Here is a 22,280-nt window from a genome sequence, read left to right as displayed (position 1 = left end):
TTCCCTGGTGCTTGTAGGGCTTCCTGTGGCAGGAATTACTCCAACTCCTTTGCCTGATTAGCTCTCTGCTGCCTGTGTGTGTGTGAGAGAGAGACCATCTCTAATTTAATTTAATAGGATCCTGAAGAGAACAAACTCCTTTGAGCTGCCTCCGTAATGGCACTGCCATAGTTACCCAAAGCGTTGCTCACGCAGTGTCTGGAATCGTTTCATTCAGCTACAGCATCAAGCTTTTCTTTTTTTTTTTTTTCCTGAAAAAGGAGAATATATATAAAAGCAGCTGTGATATAAACAGTTTCCAAGGTAACAAGGCCGGGGGAGGGTTTTGTGTCCCGTCCCCCTGCTCCACGCCGATGGGAGAGGGATGTGTGCTCCAGAGGATCCTGGGAGGTTTCATTCTCCACTCCTAATTCCTTTCTGCCACTGCTGCCAGATGTTGCAGTTTCTCAGGACTGTGCGGATCCACTTGGTAACTTCCGAAGCCCCACCACGAGGATCCGAGGGGACAGGACCACTCCTGCTATGACCCGTGCCGGGACCTTTTGTGCCGGCTCTCTTCTCCTCAACAAAAGGCTGACGCTTGGCTTTAGCGCCCAGGAGGAGCAGAATGGGAAGGCCTGTGTGGCTCCAGAGCTAAGTTAGATCCGTCCCCCCACACCTCCCCTTGCAGACACAGCTGCCCTGGGACTCTTTGTCTGCCTTCTCCCTGCCCAGCATGGGCTGTGTGTACTCGGCCCCGCGGGAAGAGCCGGCCGTGGCCAGGTGAGTCAGTCTGCCCGATGGGCCACGGGGTTGTTCCACCTTGGAGGGTCGCTCCTCCCGCCCCAAAGCTGGGTGAGTGGGATGCCTCTTCCCTCTGGGACAGGAGGAGGAGGAAGGGGAGAGGCTCTGCTCGGAGGCAGGCTGCTCCAGAGGAGACCCTGCTGTCGGTGCTTGGTTTCTCTGCAGTGTCTGGGCTGTGTCTGCACTTTTGGATGTATCTATGTGTTTGTCAGGAAAGCCATGGGCATGGGAACTTTCTGAAGGAGAGGTGTTCAGCTGGGACAGACTTTGATATTGTTGCTGAGCTGTTGGGAACTTCTCTCCCTCTCCTTTCTTTCTCCTGAAGTCAAAATGACAGAGAGCCCTGGGAGCTGTTTGTGCTGTGGGTTCTCACCAAGGGTGGGAGATCTGTACAAGCTACAGCTCATTCCAACAATGGGGTTAATCCCCTTCCCTCCACCCAACACTTCTGATTCTCATTGTCACTGCTTTGAGCTATCTAAGCTGTAAGAGCAGTCATTGCTGAGAACACACTTTCTCTTCTAAGTTTCCCTGGCTGAGCAGTGAAAATGTGTGTTGTTTCTGCCTTTGGCGCCTGTGTGTTTTCGCAGCTCAGATTTTCAAACCACCCTGATGAAGCAATTTCAGAGAGTTGTGTAGCCTTTTTTTCCAAAGCCAGGCTCATTATTTCTTCTGTGTTTGAGCCACAACTTGTTCTCCACCACACACTTCAGTGTGGGGTTGCCTCCTTTGAAAACGGACGAGCTCCATGTGCTGCACCCTTTTCTCTTCCAAAGGGAGCTTGCTGAAAGGATCTGAAACTTTTTTTTCTCCTCTTTAAAAAGCATTTTGTTTAGCAGTTGACCCAACAGTTGTTTTAATTGGATCTCGCTTGCAGAGGGCAGAAAACCAAAGAGGTTCACCAGGAAGCCAAAAGCTAAGTGAGAGCTGAGTCTTGTGAATTCTCTCGAGCCCCCGTCCTGGCGACAGCATGGGCAGGGCTGGGACTGCTCCCTTAAGATGCTTGTCATATCTCAGTTCCCAACAGGGGACAAATGACAACTCTGGGAGAGTGTTAGCTGCTGGGAGAGCAGAGCAGGAGTGTGAAGCAGCTCTCTTCTGGGAGCACAGCTGCCTTGGGTAGCTTTTTGAGGTAGGCTTTGCTTGTCTTTGGTGTGTGTGCTGTATGAGATTGTTAGTTCTCAGAACTGTCAGGCCCAGTTATGGAGCTCCTTGATACCTTTGGGTCAAGGAGGGTGCTTGAAGGCATGTTTTACTGAAGGTCCCCCACCCTGCTGCTCTGTGTGTGTGCTCTCTGCAAATGCCACGGCACATCTGCAAGATCCCTCCCCCTGGGCTGCAGAGTTTAGGAAACTGTTAGTGAGCTCTTCACATTCTCACATGGGCTGGAGCCAAAACCATTTGTTTTTTGCCTGGAGGCTTCTCTCTTCCCACGGGAGACCCAGCCTTGCATTCTTCCATTGTGAAATGGGAACGGGTCCCACGTTCTTCCCTGCTACCAAAGCTCCAGCAGGGAGGACAGCAAGGGAGCTCCTGTCCTCCTTGCCTGCTGTGAAAAGCCCCCAGCACCTTATCTGACTGCAGCTAGACCCATCTCTGCTTGGGAATGGAAACCAGCAAGGGAACCAGCTCTGCAGGACCTTGGCTGGCAGTGGGTGCCTTGCTGGTGGCTCTGTGGGTCTGATCAGCTGCGTGTGTCTGCTCCACAGAGCTCTCCAGCTCTGGGACTCGGGTCTGGCATGCTGCTTTGAGGTTGAAATAGCTGGTTTTTAGCCCTGTTTGACTTCAGGCTTGGGGAATGTGCCCTGGGGAACATAGTGCAGGGCTGATCCTGCCTGCCTGCAGTGATGTGGGAAGCAGGGAGCTCTCTATTCCCTTCTCTCACACCATGGCTTGTCCCCTGAGATTTATCTGGAGACCTGCTCTTGTGAGATCCTTGTAACCTGCTCAGCTGTGAAACCTCTCAGAGCAGTTGATAAAGGCTTCCTGACAGGCAGGGCTGAGTGCCTGGGCTCTCCCTGTGGGAGGGTTCACCGGTGGAGGTAAGGCAGGGGCTCAGCTTTTCCTGTCTGCTCCGAGTCCCTGCTCCATGGTTGTTGCAGAAGCCCTGTGGTTGAGTGATGGGTATCCCTGGGACATGGATGGTCAGTGGGCAGCCTTTGGGCAGCCTTCCTGAGGTCTCGAGGCCACTTCTTCCCCACTTGCTTATTCCTGACCTCAAAAAATGAATGTGTTTCATCTGAAAGGAGGTTCCTCCTGTCTTTCAGAGTAGCTCCAGTGAGAGACAGCAGCTTCATTGAGAAGATGAAGAAGACGGTAAGCAGCTTGTTCTGGCTACAAGGGGTGCTGGGAAGGAGGGAGAGCTCATGTCCTTCCCAGTTTTCTTAGGAGACTGTCAGCAGGAGGGGCTGATTTGGATACAGGCACATGCCTGCTGCAGAGAGCATCCAGGGGAAGGCTGTGTGGGCAGCCAGGAATAGCTTTTTGGGTCTATGCCTGGAAGTTGTTCTTAGAGAAAAAAATTAAAGTGAAAATTTGGTGGGGGAAAAAAAAAGTGTAATATGAGATCAAAGTCAAGAGGGAAATGGCAGAGACTTTAAAGTCATTGGCTGGCAGTTATTTATCTGCGTGGTTGGTTCCCAAACTGGCTCGCTGTGGATTGGGAATTGTTGTACACAGAACTGGCTTTTGACTCCACTGGTCTGGACACAAGAGGAAGCAGAGGAAGAAGCAAGGGCTGGATGTATTTTCTGTTTTACTTCAAAGTAACTGGCTTGCAGCAGAGCAGGAGCTCTGGTGCTCAGGCATTTCCCCAAAGCTTTGGCAAGTCTGTGTTCTCATCCAGGGAGTTCCCTGTTTTCAGGAGTCACGCTGCAGCCCTGAAGTTGAGAGTAAATCTTGAGGGTTTTTCTTTGTTTTGGGTTTTAGTCTGACCTGAGTCTCCCCTCTGAGTGTGACAAGAGTCATGTTCTCATTAACAGTTTAGCCTTGAGTTTTCTGTCAGACCTGGCGTGGAGTCCTGCACGAGCACAGACTCCTGGTTGCCTTTAGGTTGCAGTCCAGGACTCCTGATCCCAGGCATTTCCTTTGTCTGTGCTTCATCCATGCATTTGCCAAGTGAGTAATCACCATTTAACAGGGATTTCTTTTTCTCTCCAGGGCCGAAACATTGTGGTTTTCTACGGTTCCCAGACGGGCACAGCAGAGGAGTTTGCCAACCGTCTCTCCAAAGACGCTCATCGCTACGGCCTCCGGGGCATGGCAGCGGATCCGGAGGAGTATGACCTGGTAATTTAGCCATGAACAGCCTCAGGATAGGTAACATCCCATTAATGTCCCCTAAAAAAACCCAAGGACCCTGGCCAAGGGACAGCTGGCCTTGTAACAGTGTCATTTAGGGGAGAAAAGATGAGCCTGAGTGATGCAGAGATGGGCTTGGTCCTTGCCGTTCTGCATTCTCACAGTCCCTGAAAACTTTGCATGGAAAATCCCATTGCTTTTCTGGTGGAGTAGAAATACTGACTTGCAGTCCAGTGGGGGTGGTTGGCTTTATTTCCCCTGCCAATTTTGGGTGGGTTTGGCCTTTCCCAACCCCTTTTGTAATCCAGTGGTGTTGCTCTGCACACCTACACCGTAGGAACAGGCTTGCCCAATAACCACGTTGTGGGGTCCTTAGGGATTCATTCTGTCCTTCGGTTGCAGTCGGACCTGAGTCGCCTCTCGGAGATTGACAAGTCCTTGGCTGTGTTCTGCATGGCCACCTATGGAGAGGGGGATCCCACGGACAATGCCCAGGATTTCTACGACTGGCTGCAGGAGGCCGACACCGACCTCTCGGGTCTGCGGTTTGCAGTGAGTGGCTCAACTCCAGTTTGTGTTGGAATTTGGGAAGGAAAGCCAAGAGCCCTCCACTGTGCCTGCACGTGGCTGGGGGAAAGGCACAGCATGTCTGTGTCCTGTACTCCTGTTTTGGTTGAGGTCCCTACTGTCTTCCTTCGCAGGCTTTGTGGACTCCTGCAAATGTACATCTGAGGGCTCTAAATACAGATATCAGAGTTCTCTCTCCACTCCCTAAATCATGGGGGTTTGCTGGTACAAACAGCCCCAAACAGGCCTGCAGGCACTGAATACAACATCTGCAAATGAGCTACAGGCTGCTGCTGTTCAGAAGCTAATTGAGCACCCCAAGGCCAGATCTTCTCCCACAATTTAAATCACTTGGAGTATGTAGCTCTCTTCTTGTGCTGAGCTGAATAACCACCTCACCCAAACCCTGGCCAAATTCCTTAGGCAGCATAATAATTGCAAATGAGGATAAAATCCACTGCTGGAGATGTGAAGCTTCTCTGTATGAAGCAGTGAGCAAACATTTGCTGCGTGGTTTGTGGGAGGCAAAGGCCAGCAATCGGTCTCCAGGCAGTCCAGGCTCTTACTGGTCCCTCGAGGGTGCAGGAGTTCTTGTAAGTGCATCCTCTTGCCATGCCTGAGGCCAGGCTCAGGGGAGGTGCTGGTGCCTCCTCACCAGTGGTAGCCTCTTACCCAAGGTCCATGAAGAGTGGATGGGGAGGTGGGAGAGGTCTTGCTGTCTTTTCTCAACTTCATTTGCTGGGTGATACTTGCCAGAGGATGTCAACTGGATGGGAAGAGTCCAGCTCCTGCTTCTCTATGCTCATGAGCATTCCCTTCTAGGTCTTTGGGCTGGGGAACAAGACTTATGAGCACTTCAACGCCATGGGAAAGTACGTGGACAAGAGACTGGAGGAACTCGGAGCCCAGCGCATCTTTGAGCTTGGGCTGGGAGATGATGATGGCAAGTGAGTAGCTTGGGTGGAGGGGCTGGTCACAGCTGGATAAAGCATCTTGGATACTTTGGCAGGGAGTTGGCTCTATTACCAAGACAGAAATAAACTCTACAGGGCTCTTTGTGGGAGTTGGCATAACTCTGAGTGTGTCTGTCTGCTCTCTCTCCCACAATCAGATCCCTGTACACAGGGAGTATCCTAGGGAATCCTGTGTCTGGGAAATCCCACACCAGCTCTAAATGCCCATAGGTACATACTGGAGCAGGCTTTGCAGCCTCCTCTGCCTTTGTCCTGCTGTAGATCCATTGCTAACCCAGCCTGTGTAGATAAACTTCCCCATCCCTGTGGAGAAGGCAGACTCCACCTCCTCGTGAAGTGTTTTATGGTGGGAGGCAGCAGTTTTCCAACTCAGACAATGATTTTTATTTTATTTTTGCCTTTCTGTGCTCACCTGAGCACCCTGGGACATTACATCAACCTCTGGCTTTACCTCTGCAAGGTCTGATGTGAGGTTTGTGAGGTGTGTGAGAGGCTCTGAACCCAGAAAAATGAACATTGCCATGTTGAAATCTGCCTTTTGGGAAGGTGACTTCATGCCAGGAGTGGGCAAGGGAGGAGCTGAGGTGGTTAAAGACTGAGCCTGAATAACAAAGCCTTCCTTGGCAGACCTGGTGAAGGGAGGGGTGGTTGGTATAGCAACAGTTCCAACTTAGTGCTCTGACAATGCTTTTCTGGTGATCTGTGGCATATGGAGGTACCAAAACTGTCTGGGTCCAAGGCAAATGCCTTTTCCCATGGTGGAGGGAGAAACTCCATAGGGATCTCAGATGGCTCTTCTCAGAATGCCCCTTTTCTCCCAGCTGGGGCTGGGTTATTGACTCTTTCTTTTGCCCTGAATAGCCTGGAAGAAGACTTTATCACCTGGAGAGAGCAGTTCTGGCCGGCAGTCTGTGAGCACTTTGGGGTGGAGGCTACAGGAGAAGAGTCCAGGTGGGTTTGGGAGCAGATCCTTTTGGGTGCCAGAGAGATTAGCCACCTCTGACTGGTGGCCATTCCATCAGCCCCAGGCTGCTGTTCCCTGTCCCCTGCACTGCCTCCCCTTCCAGACTGGAGGGGGCATGGGCAAAGTAGAGCAGGAAGTGGAGCTGCTTGGCCTGAGCCTGGTGCAAGTTTGAGCCCAGCTCTGAGTTTCTGTTCTGAGTGGGGACACGGTGGGTTTGGTACCTTTGGGGATGGCTGTGCTGGTTGTGATGCTCCCAGTGAGGCTGAGGTTTCCTATTGGCTTGGGTTTTCTGCACAGCTTTCCTGATCCCTCACGTCTGGAGAGGGGCAAAGGGGTGGAATTTGCATTTGTTTTTGAGCTGCAGCAAATCAAGTAAAATATATGCTGGTTCCAGCTGTACTTTGTGGTTTCCAGTTTGACTTTTTTTCTCTTTTCTCGCCCAGCATCCGCCAGTATGAGCTGGTGGTGCACACGGATGTGAACATGAACAAAGTCTACACGGGAGAGATGGGCCGACTCAAGAGCTACGAGAACCAGAAGCCGTGAGTGCCGACCCCCTGGGCAGGGTGTATGTGGGGTAGGGGTTGGCTCATGGGTCCTTGATGTCTCTAACAACACCTGCTGTGTGGGCAGTGTCATTTCTGCAATGCAGCCGGTCTCTGCCAAAGAGGAATGGGCTCAGATCTCCACTGGGACTCTGAGAGTCCCCAGTTAATGGATCATTAGTGGTGAGGAGATGCCTGTGGCCCCGTGTGCTGCTTGGCTGGTACATCCACAGCATCTGTCTTGAGCCTTTCCTCGCCTGGGGTGGCCAATACGTGATGGCTGCTGGCAGTATTGCTGTGGGAGATGAGCTGTATAAACTAATTCCGGCCTGAAATATTTCTTTGAGATGTGACAGTTCCTCCAGTCCACTTGTGTGTCACTTGTTCTTAATGGGACAGAAGCTGTTGACTGCTGGGCTGTGCTTAGGAGGAAAAGGACGTGCTTTCTGTGCCAGTGTGGGTAGCATCAGGATCATAGTTTGGTTTGTGCTGTGGTGTAGTGTGCTTTGGAACATGAACCAAACCTTGTCTTTCCTTCCAGACCGTTTGATGCCAAGAACCCCTTCCTTGCCAAGGTTACAGAGAACCGCAAACTGAACGAGGGTGGAGAGCGGCACCTGATGCACCTGGAGCTGGATATCTCCAATTCCAAAATCAGGTAGTTTTCTGTGGGAGACTGCTCCTTTATTTTGTCAGGAGCAGTCTGCAGCAGGAGCAAAGAACAAGGATGTGGCACCAGCTTCATCCAGTACTTCAGTGATTACTTAACACTGCCCCTCTGGGCTTCTGTACCAGGTACCCCACGTCAGGACTTTCTCCCAGCTCTTGCACTGCCTGCTTTGGGTCCCTCCCACCCCACAGACCTTTCCTAGCTGCGCAGTCCCAGTTGAAAGAATTCTCTAGGAATCATTAAAAAAATGAGAGGGCAGATGAGCTGTGAGAGAGAGGTGGGGATGGCTCATGCCTTGGCTTGCCTGGCTTAGGTGTTCAAGCATAGGGGGAATAAAGCCCTGCTCCTAAAAATCCTCTCACTGGCTTAAATTGCTTAAACTGTTAGAAAGTCACAAATCCAGGTGGCTTAATGCAGAGGTTTTGAGCAGCTTTGCTCTGTGCCTGTCTGGGAGTTGGCCTGTCCTTGCTGGAACTCTGGCCTTGTTGAAGTCTCTGACTTGGAGGTCCCTGGTTCTTAAAACCGTTATCCCACAATGGTCCCTCCCGCTGTTACTGTGGGCTCTGGGGATCCCTGGTGGTGCAGCAGCTGGGATCTGTGTTGTCCAGCTGCCTCTTGCACCAACCCACTTGTCTTCTGGGGGTGGACAAGAAGTGGTGCAGGTGTTGCATCTGTTCTCCTGTGTCTCGTGCCAGGTACGAGTCTGGGGACCACGTGGCCGTGTACCCTGCCAATGACTCCTCTCTGGTGAACCAGATCGGTGAGATCCTGGGCACGGATCTGGACACTGTCATGTCCCTGAACAACCTGGATGGTGAGTACGGATGGACCTCTGAGGGTCAGCAGTTCTCCTTCAGCTGTGGCCTTTGTCCTTCCCACCAGAGCAGGATCCAGATCACCCTCAGGTCCCGTGGGACACGTCCAGGCAGACAAATGTCCCACAGCCACTCTGAATGCTGTGCTGTTCTAGCAGTAGCACAGACCCGTTTGCTGAGAGCAGCTGAAGTGGGTCAGTTGTGAAATGTGTTTAGTGTGCCCATTCAACAACAAATTATGTAACAGCACACTCCTAATTACAGAGCATCAGCCCACCAGAGCATCCCTCAGCTGCAGCAGCCCCGGAGCTCCACAGGGCCCTCAGTGTGTGAGATGTTCTTATTCAGTCCTGAGAGGAGGCACAGCCTTGGAGACTGAACTGCCAGGAGGGAGCACTTGTGCTGGTACAAAGAGCTCTTCCTGGGCAGTGTTCCCAGCAGAGCCAGCCTCTGGCAGGAAGAAGATGCCAGCTGCTGCCCATTGCACTCCTGGAGCAGCACAACCAGACCTGAAGCATCAGCTGTGCTGGCCCAGAAGCCTGAGGGAGCTCCTGGTTTCAAGAGAGAAAGTGGCTCTAATGCACTGCTGGAGCCTGTAGCCCCCTGTGCAGTGTTGCAGGTTGTCCAGCCTCACACTGTCATGCCTGTCCCTTATGGACCTCTCAATTTGCTGAATGGCTCCAGCCTTGACTGCTGGTGCTGACCTTTCCCTACATGAGTCTGAGCACAGCTCTCTGTGTCTAAATGAGCATAAGGACACTTTTGAGGCCAGGTCTGATAGAGGTGTAAGTGTGTGAGCCCAAATTAGCTGTGGAGGGGAGCTTCCCTGCTTGGTCTGCGGGTTTGCTGGACATCTCAGGGCAGAGAACCCTGTTGAGGACCACAGGGTAATATTTTTTGCTGCTAAACTGTCAGGCAGCATCTGTGAAACACAGAATGGGCTACTGGGAGAGGGAGCTGCCTGGAGAGGGAGGTGCTTCAGTGTGGAACTGGGGCTTTGGCCCAGAGGCTGATCGGCCTTAGGGCTGCTCTCTCCTCCCTGGAGCCTTGCTCTGTCTCCAGCCTTCACACGCCATGCGTAGCTGCCAGCAACAGCAGGTAGTTGCTGATTTTCAGTTTTTCTTTCTCTCCCTCTTCTCCAGAGGAATCCAACAAGAAGCATCCCTTCCCCTGCCCCACGTCCTACCGAACAGCCCTGACATACTACCTGGACATCACCAACCCTCCCCGCACCAACGTGCTGTACGAGCTGGCCCAGTACGCCACGGACACCGAGGAGCAGGAGCGCCTCCGGAAAATGGCCTCGTCCGCTGCCGAGGGCAAGGTGGGAGCACTGGCCCTCCCAGCAACGCTGCTGGGCTGAACTGGGTGCTGGGGGATCCCCAAAAGGGCCGTGCAGAGAGCCCAAGGGGTGTTTGCCAGCCACGAAGGGAAGTGGTCACGTGTGTGCCCTCCTTGCCCGCAGGCCCTGTACCTCAGCTGGGTGGTGGAGGCCCGCAGGAACATCCTGGCCATCCTGCAGGACATGCCCTCGCTGCGGCCCCCCATCGACCACCTGTGCGAGCTCCTGCCCCGCCTGCAGGCCCGCTACTACTCCATCGCCTCCTCCTCCAAGGTGAGTGTGCTTCCAGCAGGGAATGAGGCTGTGGAGGGACCGCTTCAGCTGCAGCTCCACAGCACCACGGTCCTTGGCTGGGGACTGGATGTGGGGAGCTTGTCCTGGTGATAATTTCCATCAGAGAGGCAACTTTAGTTATCTCCTTGCATGAAGTTATCCCAGCTCCCACGGGGTCTGCAGAGGGTCTCACACTGCAGCCAGCTGTGTCCCAATACCACCTGCACTCCTTGGGGCCCTGCTTCTCTTCACCCATCAGCCTGGCTGTGAGGACTTGGAAGAAGGTGGAATTTTAGGGGCTGGTCGAAATTCACTCATTACTTTGTGCCTGAAGCCCTGAGGTGGCTGGAAATACCCAGGGAAGCTCCATGGTCCCGTGATGAGTCAGGCACAAGACAGAAGCCCCAGGAGGGGCATGCAGGGAGGAATAGCTGTCCCAGTGTTAACATTAGGTTAAAATTCTCCTCATTCCTGAGCACTGAGGGGGAGCTGCGGGGACTGAGCTGTGGGGTTGCCAGGGCTCCCTCTCTGTGTGGTGCCAACATCCCTTCCCTGCAGGTTCATCCCAATTCCATCCACATCTGTGCCGTGACGGTGGAGTACGAGACCAAGACGGGCCGCCTGAACAAAGGGGTGGCCACCAACTGGCTCAAGAACAAGGTGCCTGACCAGAACGGGAGCAACTCCCTGGTGCCCATGTACGTGCGGAAGTCGCAGTTCCGGCTGCCCTTCAAGCCCAGCACCCCCGTGATCATGATTGGGCCGGGCACTGGCGTCGCCCCCTTCATCGGCTTCATCCAGGAGCGGGCCTGGCTGAAGGAGCAAGGTGAGGGCCCAGCAACCTGCTTGGGGCTGGAGCTCCTGCAGGACAGGGTTCTGCAGGGTTCATTGGTGCCTCTCAGGTGCAGCTCATGTTGCTGGTGGGTCCAGCAAAAAGCAGAGGAGGTGGGGGAGGATGAACAGGAGCCAAATGTTGCCCAGCATGAGGATGCTTTGTCCTCTTGGCCGAGGAGGATGTCTGGGGGGTGGATAGGCCTGAGGCAGTTCTCTGACCTCTGCCACCACATCTCCAAATAACTGCAGTCAAGTCACACTCATTGCTGAAGCCTGTGGCCACTTCTGGGAGTCAGTCTCAAGCTTCCCCATATAACCAGAAGCATTTGTGCAGCTCTGCCTCCTCCGGCCTGGTAGGACCGGGGGAGCAGAGAGGACAGGACTGGGACTGCTGGGATTGGCAGGACAAGGGGAGGGTGGGTAGGGGGTTGTGGGCTGCCAGGGGCCAGCTGATGGAGGCTGTGTGACCCTGCAGGCAAAGAGGTGGGCGAGACGGTGCTTTACTACGGCTGCCGGCGCGAGCGAGAGGACTACCTGTACCGGGAGGAGCTGGCCCGCTTCCAGAAGGAGGGAGTCCTCACCCAGCTCAATGTGGCCTTCTCCAGGGACCAGGCTGAGAAGGTACTGCTCTAATCCCACCACTTGCTCCTGCTGCTACACCCAGCTGTGGCCTTAGGGCTGGAGACTTCCAGCCTGGATGGCCCATGGCAGGCAGGAGCACCCAGCACACATCCACTGTCTCCAGAGCCTTGAGCATGGGCTTGGCTTCCCCTCATCGCCCCAGCCTGTGGTCTGGGGGGCTCTGCTCCTCTCACCTCATTCCCACCTTGTTTCCTGCCAGGTTTATGTCCAGCACTTATTGAAAAAGAACAAGGAAAACATCTGGAAGCTGGTTAATGAGGGGATGGCTCATATCTACGTGTGTGGGTAGGTCTGGCGGCAGGGAAGGGTCTTTGGGAAAACATTCCTGCTCTCAGGAAAATTAGTGTGACTCAGTTTCCCCAGCTGTGCTCCTGGGAGGGTTACACTGCCCGGATTCCGGGGGAGTGCAAAGGACCAGGCAGGCGGGCTGGGGTGAACCCTCTGTGTTCGTGTGGGGAGGTGACAGGGCTCTGTGACTCTGGTGTCTCACTCATGCTCCCTTTGTTTGCAGCGATGCCCGGAACATGGCCCGGGATGTGCAGAACACCTTCTACGAGATCGTGTCCGAGTTCGGGAACATGAGCCAGGCCCAGGCCGTGGACTATGTAAAGAAACTGATGACGAAGGGCCGGTACTCTCTGGATGTCTGGAGCTAAAAGCGGGGCTGGCGGGGCCGGGGAGAGAACGGGTCCCCAGGCGTGGGCCCACGGGAGGTGCAAAGTGCCTGCTCGCCCACGGCTGCTGTGGGTGACGGTGTCAGCCCTGCCCCACAGCTACCCCGGTGCCACTCCCAACCCCTCCTGGGCCACAGCAGCCCCTCAGGACAGGCTGTGTACCCCGGGGGGTGGAAGGGGTTGAGAGGGGCAGGGGGGTAGCTCAGCTGCTGTCCAGGAGCCGTGGTGACCCCGGCACCCCAAGGCGCACCTCGTGGCACCAGCATTTGCCTTGAGGTCAGGGACACAGCTGATGTGGGGCACAAGGGATGGACGCTGCTGCTAGAAAGCTCTGGGGTCCTTCTCTGAACACGAGGTGTTGCCTTATCCCCGGGGCTGGAGCCCACCCTGGCCTGCTGGCACGGCAGAGGGGTGGAGGGGCCGGCAGCCCCCTGCGATCCCGCCGGGTGTGAGGGCCCGGCCTGGGCAGCCATCTGTCCTCACCTCCCTCGTGCCCTGTTTGTCCAGCTCTAGGATGAGGGGCTGGCAGCTGGCTCTGGGCACAGAGGTGCCCTGTGCCCCCCAGACCTCACCACCCCCCTGCTCCTTTCCTGATGCCTGCCTTTGCTCCAGCACGCAGCGGGAAGGGGGTGGCTCCTCTCCCCTGGGGAATAGACCCAGCTGTGGGAGGAGGGGTCTCAGTCCATAGGGCCCTGCTTGCTCCCTGGGGTCCGGCAGCTCCCCTGAGCCCAGCCCCTCCCTCACACTGTGTATGGTCATTTTTTAAATACTGTTTTTATTTTAACATCTTTGTGATTTAAGCATGGGGGGAGAAAGAAAAGAAAAAACCTTTCAGGCTGTCCAATGATTGTAAATTATTTAAATACATTTGCCCTTGGAATAAAAAAGCTGTGTCTGTAGTTCGCTTCCTACCCTCTCTCTGCTCAGCCAGAGGGCAGAGGGAGGCAGGAGTATTGGATGCTAACTGGGAGGAAACCTGGGGACTGGGTGGCAGCTCTGGGTTTAGGCTGAGCTGGGGGCAGCCCCTACCCTGAGTGCTGGGACCTGGTTGGGGGGAGGATGGCAGCTCTGGAGTGGGGTGCTGCTGTGCCAAATCTGCTCTTTGGTTCTTCTGGTGCTCCTGGTGGTGGTACAGGGTGTCTCTTCCCTGAGCTGCAGGGACACTGAGGTCCTGCTGGGCTCCTTGGATGGCCAAAGCTCTGGCCACAGCCCTTGCACAGAGCTGGGCAGGCCAGGGGTGCCATGGAAAGGAACTCACAGCACTGACCACCTGGCCCCATGGGGAGGCCCCATGTCCCCAGATGTCACATCTACATGGCTTTAAAATCTTCCAGGGATGGTGATTCCACTGCCCTGCACAGCCTGTGCCAGGGCTGGACAACCCTTGAGGTGAAGACATTTTCCCCTAATATCCAGTCTAAACCTCCCCTGGCACAACTTGATGCTGTTTCCCCTTGTCCTATTGCATGTTACCCAGAAGAGACAGACCCCCCCCTCCAGCCTCCTGTCAGGGAGGTTGTGTCAGAACACCCTTCCCAAAGAGCCAAAACCACAGAGCATGGAAACTGTTCCCAGACCACCCTGGTGACCCGGGGCAGCACCTTCCCTTTATTTTTACATCTGCACCCTCCAGAGATGCCAGCCCAGGGTGCTGTTTGTGCAGCTCCAGTGTGAAGCCTGGCCCAGGCTCCCGGTGCTCCCCACCCCTCCCGAGCCTCAGCCCCCTCTTCCCTGTGGATTGAAGGTGAGGGAGGAACTGGAATAGGCACACCCTGGAACCCAGGACTTGTGCACAGCCCCCAGCTGCCCCCTTGCAGTGATGAGGATGCCCCAGGGCCTCTGCCTTCAACACACAGGGGCTGCAGGGCTGGGGGGGAAAGGTGGAGCCTCGACCACACCAGGAGCTGTGTGAGGCAGCTGCCAGCCTTGTCCCAGTGGGATGGGGAGCACCAGCATCCAGAGAACATCCCAGCAAATGGGAGTGGCTGTCACAGGGTGCTCCTGACTCCAGGTGAGTGGCTTGGGCATGGATCCAGCACCGCAGTGAACACCCGGACTGTCCAGGAGCAGGGCCCAAGCTCTGTCCCACACCCAGGCTTCCAAGGAATGGGATGAGACACCAGAGTCCGGACGGAATCGAGGAGATGTGGATGGGGGATGGAGGCAGTGGGGAGAAACAGTCCTGGCCCCCACACAGCCCCCCTTCAATTCTCCTTTGTGTCTTTGTTCTTGTTCTGAAACTTCTGGTGGACAACGCGGAGGGTGGTGAAGAAGTTCCCCAGGAAGAGGATGAAGAAGGGGAGGCCGCACATGAGGACCTGTGGGAGGCACAGAGGCACAAGTCAGCAGGAGGGACCTGCCTGGGGCATCCCCCTTCCCAGGGCAGCCCCCCGGGAGCCCCCTTACCTGCCACTCCTTGCATTCTGGGTGCTGGAGCATGCGGAAGAGGGTGATGGCGTTGTAGAGCTGCCAGAACTGCAGGAGAGAGGAGATTGAGGGAGAGCTCTGCTCTCACAGGCTCCATCCCATGCTGACACTCATCCAGCTGCTTCCTCTGGGCACAAACCCCACACCGACCTCACGTGAGGGCAGTGAAACCCCATCCAGGCTCAGGGTCAGAGGGCTCATCCCCAGAGGACCCCAGCTGGGACATCCCCTCCCCTTTTGTGCCACCTGGAGCTCAAGGGCTGTGAGAAAGCCTCAGAGCAGCCTTTGCCCATCAGCCTCTGACCAAGGAAGGGCTTTGGAAAGGATTTGGAAGGCTTCTAACCACAGCCCCTCTGCTCTATTCTGCACTAGGCAGAACTGCCCCAGGTCCTCCCCATCTCATTGCTCCAGTTGTGGAGGCAGTGGGTGCTTTGGAGGAAAAGGCTCAGCGTTTGTTGGAAGCATTTCCCTACCCCTGGCATCCCATTTCACATGGCTGCAGCAGCCTGTGGGGACTGTGGGATGTCCAGGCTGCTGACCCCACAGCTGGGACTGCAGCATGACCTGCTCCCACCTGAGGCTGTGGCCTCTTGCAGGGATCAGTGCAGACTCACGTGCCCAAAGAAGAGGAAGGGAAGCAGGAACGTGAGGCCTCTCCACATCCAGGACTGGAAACCCTCTGCAAAGGATGAAGGTTTGTGTGAGGACCCGGAACAGGCTGGCAGGGAGCAGATGGAGCCCAGTGCCTCTGGACACGGGCAGTGAGACTCAGTGCCCACTCCATGCCTGGCTGAGAAGGGCCTGCCATGCCAACCTCACCGTGGGCACCTGTACTCGCAGGGGGGATGGTGACAGGGACTCCTAAGACAGCAGAGGAAGCTGCTCCAGTGGAGCTGCCCTTGCCCATGCTGGAGCCCCTCAGCACAGCCCTTGGTGTCACAAGGGCCTGGGAGGTGACAGCCCACACACAGTACCTGGGGTGTTGGAGGGATATTTCATGTCTGAAAGAGCTTCCTGGGGAAAGTTTGGATGCCAGGAGCCACATCCACTGCCACCTTGCATCCCGAGGGAGCCAGCTGTGGGCTGGTGGTCCCAGGAGAGCAGGAGGAGGGGGGGGCACCCAGCCTGTGGGGTGCTGCTGCCCTATGGGAGATGCTGCTCTCAGAGCTTTGGCTTTACTTGTAGCTTTTACTGTTTCTGCCACTGACACACCGCAGCCAAACTGACCTCGGACCAAACTGCCACCGTTACCTTTAACAGAACCCACAGCTCCCAGTTAGCTGAGGCTGGGCTGGAGCTGGGAGGGAGGCTTGGGCAGCCACAGGCCCTGCAGCAATGGTGGGTCCAGCTGGACTGGGACAATCAGTAAGGGGAGATCCCGACTTACCCACGGTCAGATCCATGTTGTGCCTCTCACCCAGCGCTCGCAGGCGGTACAGGCACCCACTCTGGTAGTAATACTGCAGGAACTGCACAAAGCCTGCAAGGAGAGTGTGGCTGCCATCAACAGGGGCCCAGGGATTAACTCTTGGCCCCAGCTCCGTGATGACCTTGCCCACAAAGATCACCCCAGCGCCAGGGAGGTGAGGGCAGGACAGAGTCCAAGGGAAAGCGCAGATAAGCCGAGAGCTGTGAGCAGCTGCAGCCAGGTCTGCACGTGCTGCAGAGCCCCACAGGCACGCTCAGCACCCCAGGCCAACCACAGTCCCTGTCCCAGCACAGTACTTACTCTGGTACATGGAGAAGGAGAGAAACTGGTTCCTGAACATCTGGTACATGAGCCCATCTGGCCTGTGGAGAAACGGTGCTGGCTGGGGGACATGGGGCTGGGAGAGGACAGCCAGCCCTGCCTGCCCCACAGCCCCTGTGGCTGCAGGTCAGGGCAGCAAAGGCCCCTGTGCCAGAGCCACCCACAGCCCCCTGTGGGACAGGGAACACACACTTACCATGTCAGCATGACACCTGAGAGGAAGGTGGAGATGTAGTGATGAAAAACCCACCAGCCTTTGATTCTGGAAGGCAGACAGAGAGAAGGGGTGTCAGGTCTTGAGTGTGAATCCCAACCCAAAGGTGCACCAGCAAAGTGGAGCAGCCACCTGACAGCTCCCAGAGCAAGATGAGTGGGGCTGGTTGTGAAACATCCGTGCTTGGAGCAGGACCCGGTGCCTCCGGTCTGGGCAGCACCGGGAGCTGGGGCCCTTCCAGCCGCCATTCCACCTTCCCACACCACCTCCACATGGGGAGTTCCTCCTGCCCCGCTCCTACAGCTGTACCAGGGCTTGCTACACACCCTGAGTAGGAGGGAGCTGCTCCCTTGGGAAGCTCAGAGCTGCTCGATGGGCCCCAACTTCCCAGCTTTGCAGAGAAGGACCAACTCGCTGCACCCCCTCCCCGAGCCCAGGGACTCACTTGGATCCGTTGTTGATCAGGATGCTCTCTCGGATGGTGAGGGTGCAGTAGTACCATACCAGAAGGAAGTTAAAGACAGCATCTGTCACCCTGGTGTCACACAAAGGAGGGTGTAAAGGGGTGTGTTGGGGGCACTGGCACTGCTGTGGGACACCCACCCATCGCAGGCAGGGACCTGCTCCTCCCCCCCCCCACGGCCACGGCAGGACTGCAGCAGCCACAAAGGCCACCCCACCTCCAGGGTGGTGTCCAGATCCTTTATCAGGATCTCCTGTTCAGCTCTGGACCTTGCAGGATGGGAGAAGAGGACACGGGGACCCTGGGAGGTGATCTCTGCCCAGGATCCAAGCAAGACTCACCGGGAGTTGAAGAGGAACCGACAGGAGGAGGAGACAATGAGTAGGATGATGGTGAGGTAGAGCTTGAACTTCTCATATTCATCTTTATAAGCAAACCTGCAGGCAAGCACAAGGACTTGGAGTGAAGTGGTTGCTGGAATGCTGTATCCTCCCACCCCACCCAGCTGGACAAAAGTGATGTTCTGTTTGGAACCTCTGGGACACACTTGGGAAAAACCTTGCCTTGGGGATATTTCTGAGAGGAGAACACACCAGGCTGCTTCCACACAGGTGGGACACCTTCAAGCACTCCAAACCACCCAACAACCTGTCTGGTGGCCCAGACTTTGGGGAAGCTGGGCAGACTGGAGTCTGCACATGTCTCCAAGAGGAGGATTGGGAAACAGAAGGAGAGGGACACAAGCTCCTGGCTGGGCATCTCTGGCATGGGGAAGGCTCTCCTGGGCCAAAACCAACCACTGGTGTTTCCCCAAGGGAAGAGGAGGGGGCTATCCACTGTCTGTCTTTCCAGGAAGTTCCTAACACAGCAGAAACCCAGACATGGCTTTGGTGGAGGATCCTTTTTAGCTTGTCAGAGCTAATGGTCCATCCCAGCCCAGTGGCAGGAGCTTGAGGGGGAGTCAAGGATTTGGCTGATTCTGTGAAAGGATGCAGAAAACAGCCCAGGAAGGGAATCTACACCAGGTGGGCCAGGCCAGCCCAGTGTTTGGCCGGGAGGAGCTGTTGTTCCTGGTGCCAAGGGGATCCCAAGCCAGGCAAAGCAGAGGTGGCAGCGAGGAGGGAGCCGTACTTGGCCTGTTTGCTGAGCAGTGTGACGTTCACGTTCCCGAGCACCAGACTCAGGTACAACCTGGAGAGAGAGCAGAGGTGTTAGGATGGGGACCTGCCTGTGGAGCTGTCCCCTCTCGTGCCACCGCTGGGGCCAGGGATGAACTCCCTCCCAGCTGATTTCCACTTGGAGCTGCCAGGCACAAACACTCTGGCATCCCCTCCCCAGGGCAGGGGGACGGGTGGCCGAGCACACACCCCACCTCCTGTGGGCACTGGGGTGTTCACCTGGGCTTCCCCCCCCCCCCAGCCACTGTCCAAGGGTGGATGAAGGCCCTGAGCAGGCAGAGGAGTGAGGAGGAAGAGGGCAGGGCTGCAGAAGCTCAGACTGGCTCCTGCCCAGGTGTCCTCTGGGGAGCCCAAGTGGAGCAGCAGAGCTGTGACCCCCCCAGGAGCAGGGTGACAGCAGCCTTACAGCCACGGGGATGTGGAGGGTGGACCTGGTGTTTCACCCAGAGCTGAGGTGCCTCTTACCCGTTCTTCTTTGGCAGATAGGCCTCCATCTCAAAGAAAACATTCTGCCTCTCTTTAATCAGGTTCTCGGCCTCTTGGATGGAAGATACCTGCTCGGGACTCGCGTGGGCTTTGCATCTGGGGAGGAAACACAGGCACTGGCATCAGGAGAGCCTCTGGAATGTGATCAGCATGTGCTGGCACTCCACAGGTGACTGACTCGGGCAAGGACACCCCAAGGACAGCAAAGGCAGATGGGAGGCAAGTCCATAACTCTGTCAGGCTGGGATGTTGCTCAAGAGAAGGAAGCAGGAATGGGAGTGAGATGAGGCCAGAGGAGTCTCTCACCCTCGAGGAAGGATGGGGAGAGCTTGGTGCAGGAACGTGGCAGTTCATGGTACCTGCAAAGCCCTTGCAACCTCTGAACTGCAAACGGGGCACAAATTGGGGCACAGGGAAGGGACGCTGGGGAAGATCTGCCTCTCACAGCACTTTGCCATGAGTGAGGCTGCAGAGAGGTTTGTATTTCAGACACGGGCTGAGAGCCCCATCCTTGCCTCTCTCCCCTCCTGTGCTGCCACAGGACACCGACTTACTTTTTGAGGGAGACCGAGAGCTCCTTCAGCCGCTTCTTCTGCCGTGCGATGGAGCTGGAGATCCCATCCTGGAGCTTGGTTAGCTCCTCGAGTTTTTGCTTGTACAGCTTGTGGTTATCCTGGGAAGGAGAGACCAGCAAGCATTAGAGCTGCCTGCCCAGCCATCCCTGTCCTCAGGCCCTCCATGAGGGCACTGCTGATGCTTCTGTTAAAAAATGTCCTCAACTTCACCTGCACAGCAGCTGGGTGAGAGGAGGGGTGGCTGCAGAGGACCAGGTGTGTTTGGGGACAGCCTGCAGCCAGCCCTGCTTCCATGGGGATGCCCATCCCCAATCCCAAGGAAGGTATCTACAGGTGCAGGCACATCCACAGGACACAGCCTGGTCCTGCCCTTCCACATCCCTCGTGTCCAGCCCCCTCCAGCTGCGGGCTGTGAAAGTCCAGCCACCAATGTGGTGATGCTCCCACGGCTGGGAGACCACTGACTGTACACAGAGCATAGAAAAGACTTGGAAAGAAATGCTGTTTGAGCCAGGGCTGTAACTGGGGGCCGTGGTAACCCAGAGCGATGGCTTTGAGTGCTGGGATGGGATAAGTGACTCTCTTTGCCTCCAGGTTTGTGCAGCACCTGCTGCTGCCCCGACTTGTGGCTCTGGGCACCCCTGGGAAGCTGGAAGGAGCCTGTCAATGAGCTGGACAAAGAGGACAGACTCACAGCAGGGCTGCAGCCAAGTGCCTGGTAACCCAACCGCACCTGGGAAAGGCTGGATGCCACTCTCCACTATATTTAGCAAGGAAAGGAGAGAGCGTGCGGGATCAATGCTGCTGCCTGTCCAGGTCAGCTGGAAAACAGCCTCACCTCAGCCACAGCAGCCCGAATGCCACTTCCACCAGGGAATTACACGCTGCTCACAACAACCCTTGGACTAGACCTTGGCACACAAGTTTTAGCTCTTATCGAGCACTTGATCAGCAGATTTGAAAGTTGTTCCCAAAGGAGAAAGGTGAAACTCAGAGCAGAGGAGGGAAACCTTCTCCCTCTGGTAACAAGCAGTAGCAGATCTGGATCCCAGACAATCCCAGCTCCCCAGCAGTGATTTATGTCCCTGATCTCTCCCAGGGCATTCCCTGCTTGGCCATCAAGCTTTCCTGCTCCCATCTGGAGTCACCTCCTCCTCTTGCTCTGGAGTTAACTGTGAGCAAGTGGCTTTTGTGACAAGTCCTTTAGCTGTGTCAGCATCCCAGCACCACGCTCAGAGACAGCCTGGCTCAGGAGCCACCCCAGGAGGAGGTTTCCAATGGGAAGGGCCAGCACTGTGTGGCTGCACTCAGTGTTCGAAGTGGGCGACCCGGGACATCCACGCAACCCCTATGGAGCAAGAGGAGGTTTCTCAAAGCCTCCCTTGCCCCAGATCTGGGCACAACAGCGACGTGCCCGCAACAACATCCGCTTTGCCCCGCTCCCGGGGGGGAAGGAGGGGGAAAGGGAACTGGTGCAGCTGCAGCTGAGTGACCTGAGCAGCAGCAGGGGATGGGGTTAGCCAACCTTTCCCTTGGGTGACCCTGTCTGAGCTGAACCCTGCCCACTCCTTCCCCCGACAGCCCGCGCCCTGGGGATTACACAAAGCAGGTGGAAGCACCTCTGATACCTGTCACCTGCCTGGCACGGAGCCCCCGGTGGGTGGCAGGGCACGGGAGGGAGGGGGACGGGGTACGGAGGGTCGGGACAAGGAGCCTGGCCGCGGTGTGCCCAGATTCCCGGCGATCCCGGCCAGCGGGGCAGTTTGGCTCCGGGCCGGCCCGAGCGGGGTTGACAGGGGCGATAAGGAGCGATAAGGAGCGATAAAGAGCGTGAAACGGCATCTGCGCTCCCCGTCCGGCCGTGCCACGCCAGCTCCCAGCCCTCGGACACCGGGAGGTCTGGGCTCTCCCCGCCAGCTCCCAGCCCTCGGACACCGGGAGGTCTGGGCTCTCCACACCAGCTCCCAGCCCTCGGACACCGGGAGGTCTGGGCTCTCCACACCAGCTCCCAGCCCTCGGACACCGGGAGGTCTGGGCTCTCCCCGCCAGCTCCCAGCCCTTGGACACGGGAGGTCTGGGCTCTCCACGCCAGCTCCGCGCCGGGCCGGGGGCTCAGACCGGCGGACCCCGGTCCTTGGCAAGCGCCGTGCCCGGCACAGCCTGGCACCTCCGCCCCGCTCCCAACCGCTCTGCCCGGGCGCACAGGGCTGGGACGCAAGGAAAAGGGGAAAAGCGGCCGCGCTCCAGGAGGGAGCCGCCGGCTGCCCGCGGGACCCGTTGGAGATGCTGCGGGGGGCGCCCGCGGCGGATCCCCCAGGGCGCTGTGCCGGTCACCGCGGGGTGCCGGGGCGGCCCCCGAGCCCCCCGGGCGGGGGTGCGGCGGTACCTGGATGCGCTGGAAGCCGTCCTGCAGCTCCTCCCACTCCCGCAGGCACTCGGCGGCCGAGGCGCCCGCGGCCATGGCGGCGATGGCGGAGCCCGGCCCGGCCCGCGGCCACCGCGCCGCTGCCCCGCCCCCTTCCGGGCACGCCCACCGGGGGGCGGGGCCAGGCTTGGGGGCGGGGCCAGGCCGGCCTGTAATTCCCATTATGCGGACTGTTCCTTTCCTAGGAATGTTCCTACCAGGCAGGAGTAGCACTCTGGTATGGAGGTGCCGTCTATTTAAAACACTTCGCGTTCTGAAGAATCAGAAGTCGAAACTCTCGCTGTTTTTTACCTTAGTATTTAGGGTGCTTTAATGAAAGCAATTAAATGGACCCGACCGTTGTAAATGGCAAACACAGAGTGCTAGGAAAGCCCGGGAG

General features: G+C 56.7%; 2 protein-coding genes across 6 annotated transcripts in view; one reads left to right on the top strand and one right to left on the bottom strand.

Moving 5' to 3' along the window:
• The window catches only part of LOC135425489 (NADPH--cytochrome P450 reductase), a 28,993-nt gene extending 15,701 nt beyond the window's left edge, over window positions 1-13,292 (top strand). For 4 of the 5 annotated variants that reach the window (XM_064677821.1, XM_064677822.1, XM_064677823.1 and 1 more), the window contains 14 exons: window positions 3,051-3,099; window positions 3,943-4,071; window positions 4,486-4,635; window positions 5,473-5,597; window positions 6,486-6,575; window positions 7,032-7,130; window positions 7,675-7,791; window positions 8,499-8,617; window positions 9,761-9,942; window positions 10,084-10,233; window positions 10,792-11,059; window positions 11,543-11,688; window positions 11,909-11,994; window positions 12,221-13,292. In XM_064677821.1, coding sequence (XP_064533891.1) covers window positions 3,051-3,099; window positions 3,943-4,071; window positions 4,486-4,635; window positions 5,473-5,597; window positions 6,486-6,575; window positions 7,032-7,130; window positions 7,675-7,791; window positions 8,499-8,617; window positions 9,761-9,942; window positions 10,084-10,233; window positions 10,792-11,059; window positions 11,543-11,688; window positions 11,909-11,994; window positions 12,221-12,365 — 1,855 coding nt within the window. In that variant the 3' untranslated portion in view covers window positions 12,366-13,292. Of the gene's footprint in view, window positions 1-400; window positions 763-3,050; window positions 3,100-3,942; window positions 4,072-4,485; window positions 4,636-5,472; window positions 5,598-6,485; window positions 6,576-7,031; window positions 7,131-7,674; window positions 7,792-8,498; window positions 8,618-9,760; window positions 9,943-10,083; window positions 10,234-10,791; window positions 11,060-11,542; window positions 11,689-11,908; window positions 11,995-12,220 lie in introns of those variants that run through there. The other variant, XM_064677825.1, reaches the window with a different exon arrangement.
• Window positions 13,293-13,946: 654 nt separating this feature from the next.
• TMEM120A (transmembrane protein 120A) lies at window positions 13,947-22,078 on the bottom strand. Its single transcript, XM_064677827.1, has 12 exons — window positions 21,863-22,078; window positions 19,456-19,574; window positions 18,881-18,997; window positions 18,369-18,428; window positions 17,579-17,674; window positions 17,220-17,309; window positions 16,757-16,822; window positions 16,540-16,601; window positions 16,198-16,290; window positions 15,425-15,489; window positions 14,790-14,858; window positions 13,947-14,701 (listed from the first exon to the last, which is right to left on the bottom strand). The coding sequence occupies exons 1-12, from the start codon at window positions 22,061-22,063 to the stop codon at window positions 14,588-14,590; spliced, it is 1,152 nt and encodes a 383-aa protein (XP_064533897.1). The 5' UTR covers window positions 22,064-22,078; the 3' UTR covers window positions 13,947-14,587.
• Between the last annotated feature and the right edge of the window lie 202 nt (window positions 22,079-22,280).

Source organism: Pseudopipra pipra, chromosome 21, assembly GCF_036250125.1.
Source record: "Pseudopipra pipra isolate bDixPip1 chromosome 21, bDixPip1.hap1, whole genome shotgun sequence".
Taxonomy (NCBI): Eukaryota; Metazoa; Chordata; class Aves; order Passeriformes; family Pipridae; genus Pseudopipra; species Pseudopipra pipra.
The sequence above is the reverse complement of the archived record's forward strand: the minus strand, read 5'-3'. Positions and strand labels throughout refer to the sequence as shown.